The sequence below is a fragment of the Carassius auratus genome, chromosome 9 (assembly GCF_003368295.1).
Source record: "Carassius auratus strain Wakin chromosome 9, ASM336829v1, whole genome shotgun sequence".
NCBI classification, from domain to species: domain Eukaryota; kingdom Metazoa; phylum Chordata; class Actinopteri; order Cypriniformes; family Cyprinidae; genus Carassius; species Carassius auratus.
Window position 1 is genome coordinate 20,926,907 of NC_039251.1, and position 7,936 is coordinate 20,934,842.

At 38.7% G+C, this 7,936-nt stretch overlaps 1 protein-coding gene across 1 annotated transcript in view; it reads left to right on the forward strand.

Annotated features, from left to right (window-relative positions):
- LOC113108694 (potassium voltage-gated channel subfamily H member 8-like) overlaps positions 1–6,326 on the forward strand; it is a 28,456-nt gene extending 22,130 nt beyond the window's left edge. Inside the window, exons 6-9 of the mRNA XM_026271973.1 lie at positions 1,969–2,225; positions 2,665–2,765; positions 3,341–3,393; positions 4,049–6,326. Of these exons, the coding sequence (XP_026127758.1) occupies positions 1,969–2,225; positions 2,665–2,765; positions 3,341–3,393; positions 4,049–4,963 (1,326 nt within the window). The 3' untranslated portion in view covers positions 4,964–6,326. The remainder of the gene's footprint in view (positions 1–1,968; positions 2,226–2,664; positions 2,766–3,340; positions 3,394–4,048) is intronic.
- The last annotated feature ends 1,610 nt before the right edge of the window (positions 6,327–7,936 follow it).

Here is a 7,936-nt window from a genome sequence, read left to right on the forward strand (position 1 = left end):
ATTGCTAAAAATAAATTCTGCTTTAGGTGGGGTGTGGGACTGCAGACGGTGCGTGGGGGTGGAGATCATGAGAAGAACGGGGGAAAAAAACAAGATGCGAAGAAAGAGAGAGGCAGGGTGCGGAGAATGGGAGGGGGGTTGCAGATAAAGATGGAGAGATTTCAGTCAAATTGAATAGGGGGAGAACAAATCGAGGTATAGGAAGAAAGGGATGGGAAAGACGTTAATTAAGATTTGCTCAAAATATTTTATCATATTTCCTTCTCTTTCCTTCCTGGTTTATGTTAGTACGTAATACAGGGATGCGGGCTGTGTGTGTGTGTTGCTACCCTATAGCGACGGACTTTGATTGACATAGTCTTTTATGTGTTTTGACAAAACAAAAATAAACAGTGCCGCCTTCTCCTCTCTGCAACCTCTTCTGTAGACCCACAGGATAACGGCGCTTGCTGCCATCCTTTTTATGACATTCTAAGAACAAGCAGTGCTGAGAGTTAACAACCAAGAAATCGAAATCAATTTTTAGCTTCTACAAAGAAAAGTGTTTTTGTGGGCAAAAACCAATTGAGATTCCTTAATCTGGTACAATGGAAAAAAAATGCAGAGAGTTGAACTGGAGGTGGAGAAACATGGTACAAGAAAAATCAACAGGCTGTGTTAGTCTGCCACGCACTGGTCATGACTCTTTACTGCCCATTTGAAAATAATTATCAGAATTACTTGCTACTGAAAACCAAGAATTGTTTTATAAAAATAAATTGTTCTTTAATAACTAGATTTGCATTTTTAGAAGGAAGTGTTTACAAGGGCACAGTAGAATAGGGTTAATGTTGGAAGTAACCCTAGGTTCAACACAATTCCACAGTTTCATGGCAGTGAAAAGTGATTATAGATGGCTAAGTAGATGTAAGATCACAATTTAGCTTGCAAATAAATGCATGTGAGAAGGCCAGTCACTATTCTGTATTATTGCAGTCAGATTGTAGCGAATTTGAATGTGAACGTTTCATTCAAGATGAAGAATGGAGGATTTTAAAACTGTAGAAACATACTGTACAGTATATACACTAACATTCATGTATTGAAAGAAATTTCTTTATTTGACATTGGAAATATTATAACTTATTTATTTTAATTTTTTTTATTTACTTCGGTCTTCAATGTAACATTATCTTTCAGAAATCATTCTAATTTTCATTCTATCATTTAATCATTCTAATTAAAAATTTCCCATAGCCTATTACATTTTAAAAATAAAGTTTAATGGCTACAACAATGGTTAAAAAGATGCCAATAAACACATATTTAAAATATATCATATTTATGTTTTTTCCACATTAATTTGGAAATTCAGTGTTGGAAATTTGGAAATTATGACAGTATAAATATATTATGCTGATTTGTGATTAATCCTAATTAATTTAAAAAAAAATGTGATTAATTTTATATTTTTTTTATTGATTGAAACACTAAGTATAAATAGAAATTATACTAATTATGTTAATCTTAATATGTAGATTATTATTATTATTATTATTTTTTTTGCACAGTCACTTATCAAATAAATCTGGACATAAACATGGAATATCTATGTGTGTTGAATTATGTTTTAATGAAAGAGTCCATAGAGAGATATTAGATTAAAATCAGAATTTCCAGAAAGCGGTGTATAAATATCCAAAATATACATCTCAAAAATACAATACATCTGAAATTAAAAATAAGTTTAAATTATATTAACAAATGATCAGAATCAGAAAAATTAAGAGGCATGAGCTGAATAATAATAATAATAATAAATGGATTGGTTGAAAAGTACAGTGTTACCTTGCAAATACTAGAATAGTAAAAATAGATCTAAAATAGATCTAATTTTACCACTTAAACAGACTTCTGCTGATCTAAGGTTTGTGTATCTACTGCATTTCGTACGGACACAAACATAACAATCTGCTCCGTCTCTCTCAGCTGGACTGGGAAAGCAACGGTGGTCTGGTGAAGAAACTTCCTGCTATCCGTGAAGATGAGGAGCATGATGAGGAGCAGCACTCAGTATCAAGGGCCTCACGTTCTCCCCTTCGCCTGACCCGGGCCCTAAGCTCCCCCCTGAGATCGCCTCTTCTCCCCCCTCGCCCCTTCCGCCCTCCGTCAGACCACACGCGACCCGCCACCCTCCAGATCCCTGTGGTCAGTTTCAGCAGTGCTCCTCCAGAACTCAGCCCCAGGTACACACACATCTCACATCATATCCTCAATGAGCTGTAGCCCTCTGGTGGCTCTCATAAGAACTTTACTGATTCATAATATAGAAGTATCCAGCTTCCATGACAACCAATTTGGGTGGAATAGCTGCTTCCTCTACTAATTGGCTCTTCACTTTTATACTCAGAAATCAAGATTTATCTAAAACTTGAATTTAATGAGGAAAAAGTAAAGGAATCCATTTCTGTCTAGGAATTTTTATATTACATTATCAATAAAAAGCTTGGAATAATTAAGAATTTATTATGTTATAGCAAGACGTTTAACATGGAATTAATTCCTGTGAGAGCAAAGCTGAGTATTTAGCAGCCATTACTTCAGCATCACATGATCCTTCAGAAATCATCATGGGAATAAATTACTGTACATGAACAACAGTGCATTTGTCTGATGTCTCTGCAGGTTTGTGGATGGCATAGAGACAGAAAGCAATTCAAGCTCAACACAAAGGTTTGAGTTCGGTCCCACCCTACCTCAGAGCGGTCCCCCATCCCCTTCTCCAGGTACATACACAATTATAAGACAGAATGCGATTTCTGGAAGTATAAAAATAGACTGTCTTTCAAAGTCAGACTAATTCTGCAACTTATTCGGTCCAAGAACCGCCCACTTAGACAGGAAAGGACCATCTGACCAATATGTAAAACAGCCAACTATGTTTTTTATGTGACATTTAGGGCTGGTACATCTGAAATTGGATATGAACCTCAAAGCAATTCATAATATTTTGCAGCTCAGGGATATTTGTCCCGTTAAATGTCTCAATCAAAACTCTTCAGTACCTTTGAGGATAAGACTTGATGCCACAGACCTTGAACTTTACAAACCATACCAAATCCATTTATTAATGTCTCCTTTAAATCATTAATCGTAACAGCTTGGAAATTTCACTAATGCAACTTCTGATGCACAGTGAGAAATTAAAGCTGGCCAATAAGATTGCAGCTCTTACAAGTTTTGTGTGCAATCTGGATCAGACAGTCAGTCTGTTGGAGTAAATTTATTTTCTTCATCCATTCAATCTTTCCTCATCCTCTCTACAACAAATTTAACTCATTTTGTGTGGGTTTGTTTGCAGTGAACCAGGAGCAGCTGGAGACCAAGCAGAGCATCACCAAACTGAGTGAGGAGGTAAGTGAAACAAACACATTAAATCAGAATAAATCAAATTATATTCAGCAAATATCAACATGCTTTCCCTGGTTTCACGTCATTGTGACGCAAACCTCCAGATCAATTCCAATCTCAAGTACTACAACAATGTGGACAGAGTTTTAGTACTCTGAACTGGTATAGGTATACAGTCTGGGTCAAGTCCAGGCAAAATCCTGAGTACTACAACACTGCACAACTTGCAGGTTAAAAAATCCTTTAATATCTGTGAAGATGTTGGAAAAGTAGATCTCCACCAAAACCGTTACATTGATTTTTACCACTTTTAAAGGGTGTAAGACAAGAGGCTTATTGATTTTTGTAAATGGGCTGCACTACAATCATAAAATACATCTTTGTTCAGTAAGTAGAGGATTATACAGAGTCAGCTGGTCAACATGGCAAAATAAACCCAGAGAGATTGATCAGGACCTAGATACCAAGTGAAAAGCTCTTTATATCCTAAAATGACTTAATTCTGTGATTTGAGAGACATGCAGCCACTACAGCCATACGTAAATAGCTACCTGGGACATTGTTTAATGTGTATAACTTTGAATGAAGAACATCCAGTCAGATTTTATAGCCAGAACTATATGTTCCATGACTTACATTCTGTTGATCTCATTTACAGATGACTAGTCTATCCCAGCAAGTCTCTCAGCTGAGCAAAGAGCTACAGGAAATGACACGTCTCCTCAGGCCCTTGCTTGTCATTGGATCTCAACCTCTCCTGACAGCCGTCAGTCCAACAATGCCTCCATCTCCCAGCAGTCACAGCGGTCCAACAATATCCACACCACCAGCTCCTTCGCCCACAACCCCATCGTCTGCACCGCTCAGACCAACTTGTTCCCTATTGGACAGCGCAGACACTGGGAACATTGGCTTGCTCAGCTGTCTCATACCCTCCAGCCCCCCGCAGAGAACTCAAGCACAGGCTCAGGCAGGCTGTTCAAGCGGATCTTCCTTGCCAGTCCTTCTTTCTCCAGTTAAAGCCCAAACGGAGGGAGAAGGCATCCAGGCAGCTTCAGCCCTGCCACTGCAAACCAGCCATCCTGCATCCCCATCTCTAACCTTTTCATTCTCGCTCCCTACATTCCGCTCCCAGTCTACTTCCTGCTCTCCCTGCCAGGGTCCTCACCGACCTGCCAGTCACAGCAGAGGTTTGCTACCTCAACCCCCCTCACAGGACACCCCACCTCCACCCCCCTCTCATTGCTCTGCACCACCCTCGATTCATAACTCCCCTGGTGACGACAGGCAGGGGATCAGTCCATTTCCCTCATCCCCTTCCTCCACTGCGCTTGCCCCTAGGGTCCAGCCACGGTCGTCCACCACTCCTCCTTGTCCGCACACCTCCCTACCCTTGCCCTGCTCCCTTGACGCCCTTCCTGAAACCCAGGCCTCTTTTGGCACCTCACGGTCCCCGCAGAACCTCAGGCCGGGACCTCCTCAGTTAGAGTTTGAGATGCAAGAATGGGCTGCAGGAGGGAGGCCTTCCACAGAGCATATCAGCTTCATAGATGAAGAGGGACCAGCACTGTGAGAGACTGAAAGATAAAGACTATGACTAGTTGACTTAACAAATAAGGGATCGGTGAACTGGGCCAACTACAATTACCCCAACACACCTACATTCTGAATGACAGACAAAACTGATTGCTGTTCCTTCAGGACGACACTCTTGTAATTGGACAGATTGTGGCTCTGTTCCAAACCCCAGTGAGCTATCTACTTATAAATAGCATTTTTAGGCATCGTAGGCTTAGGCATTTAGGTTTAAAAAATCAGTTTAAGATTAAATTACACAACAAGGACGTGAATGCAGTTTACAAGTCGGAATCTTGTATTTGTTGTAATATAAAAATGTCAGGAATGCAAATTTGTTCACAGCAGACTCCAGTTCATTTTAGCATGCTGCTAACGCTAACAGAACTAGTCAACAAAGAAAAGTATTGATGGGAACAGTTCCACCTAAGTTTAAGTTAAAATGTTTAGTCTAATATTGTGTCTCAGACTCTACTGGAATCAACTGTGAACGGGTATCTTATATTGCTGATTAGGCTAATGTGTTATGATTGTTTTTTAGTATGAATATGGGAACTTATCAGCTGGTCAGGCTGAAAGAAGCTGTTTTTCAGCAAGGAAACTGCTACTCATGAAAGCGGTTTCAATTTGGTCATCTATGGAGTTGTAGCTGCCAATGTAGACAGCTTACAATAAGGCAGCTTACTATGATTTGGAACAGAGTCACTGTGGTATACACCACTTGGGAGCCCCTCAGTACCTGACACCAGCCAGTTACTCTCCTCTGAGCACAACTTCATGGAGTTCCTCTTCTAAAGGCATTACAGTCAACATAAAGCATGGTGACCAAAACCGCGAAAATCACACTGTGGTCATACCTTGCTATGGGAATTTAATATAACAAGTAAAAGTGCAATGATTACCTTGCATGGCTGTGCACTAATCATGCACAGAATATAGGACATGTCAGGTGGTGTTTCTTATCTCTTTATTACCAAAACAATGTTTTTACTTTACAAATTACCCACCTTATGAATCGAGTTCATATTTGAATTTCCAGAATTGATAAATTAATGAGGTGTCACAACACATTATCCATAATACTTAATTTTTTCATCCGGTCTGTCCCAAGCCACTTAACACATTCACTAGCCAGAATCGTGATGAGTTGCATATTTAGTCAGATTGGAGACCTTGGGAAATGCCTGTCCTCCACTTCTAAAAAAATGATCCATTTCAGTTAGTTTATAGATGTATTCATTACATTCAGTCCGAACAAATATAATTAAGAGCTGAAAGTGTAACACTTTGTCACATGCACATATACAACCAGGGTCCAAAATTAACTTTTGCAACACCTGCATATAGTGGATGAATTTAGATAATTCATATGGTAATTTGTTAATTATATATATATATATATATATATATATATATATATATATATATATGCGCGTGTGTGTGAGTGTTATCAATAGTAATATGGAATACACACACATTCCCTATCACGATTGATATATTTAGCACATTGTGTCATTCACAGTATCACAGTTAATCCACCCATCAAAAACACAAAACTAATTTGATGTTCTTTAGAATTTGTTTTCATTTCAGTGGTTTGTCACAAATGTGCCACCACATATCTACAGCTATTCAAATTTTTACTTGCATTGCTTAGATTGGATTTGTTCAAGTTGTGGAGCAGCCAAAACTATAGTTCATACAGTAAAAAAAAAAAAAAATGTGGAAATGTGGAAAAACATTACCAGCCACCTGGCATTCATTTACTCGCTAAAGCCAATTAACTCACATTTTCACTAGGCAAGTGTTAATTTTTGACCCTGCACTCACCATGCATGATACTATGCCTAATAAGTTATGTTCTGTTGCAAAAATTACACATTTAAAAGACGTCATAACAGGCATACTCAAGACAATCATCAGAATATCACGCAGATCAAAACACTCAAACTACATTATTGTAACATGTGGAACCGTAACCATATTTAGCAGTAAGACTATGAAGGGGTTGGCATGCCATATGCTGAGCAGCCCATGTGAGTTCTGAGAGCTTGGCATGAGACCTAATGAACAGCCACAGAAGTCAGCATATCTACAACTGAAATAAATACATATACACAGCTTTAGCCATCCAGCCAGTGTGCCTTCTCATTAAATATAAACTAAAAATCTTACAGCACTCACAATTTTTCAGCATTCACAATCCTTAAAAAAAACAAACAAAAAAAAAAAAAACCTGTTGGTCGTTTCACAGTAGAGAGCACTGCACTTTTATTTCACTGATCTATTTATTTAATGATTTTATGTATTTATCTATCTATCTGCTATCCTGATAAGAATAGACTCCTATGATCAACCTCAAAGATGATTCTTGCAGCTGGTGCCCACAGAAGCAGAAACACTTCAAACTGAATTTGTTCCTCACCACCGTGTGATTATGGATTTCAGTAATGAAGATCACCTCAGCATCTCTGATATCTGATGACCAGCAAGAGACTGGCTGAAACCGAGCAGCCAGTGTCACCTCTTTTCACTAGTTGCCATATAATTTGGCACATCTCTTGGAACCAGACTGATATCTCTTTTTTTTTTTCAGTTTGTTGGACACATGGCGCTTGCACCATCTGTCCATCCTGACTACCGTGCACTTGCTTGAATAGGGAAAGTACACATTTGTAAAACAATAGAATACTTTGGTTTCTATTTTCTTTACCTAGGCCAGGGGTTAAAAATAGAAATAGTAGAAACTTTGATGGACTTTGGGGTCTGGGGTTTCCTGCATGTCCATTTAATTTGCATGAGGAATGTGCCTGCATATATGGGGGGAGGGGTTGGGCTGCACGACCCAAGGCAAACAGGGGTCCAGATGTATTTTAATAACTGTAATGAGCTTTATGAGAGACACTTAGGACAATAAAACAAAAGGTGATTTTTTTTCTATGAATAATGACTTCTCTTTTCCTTTTAAAAC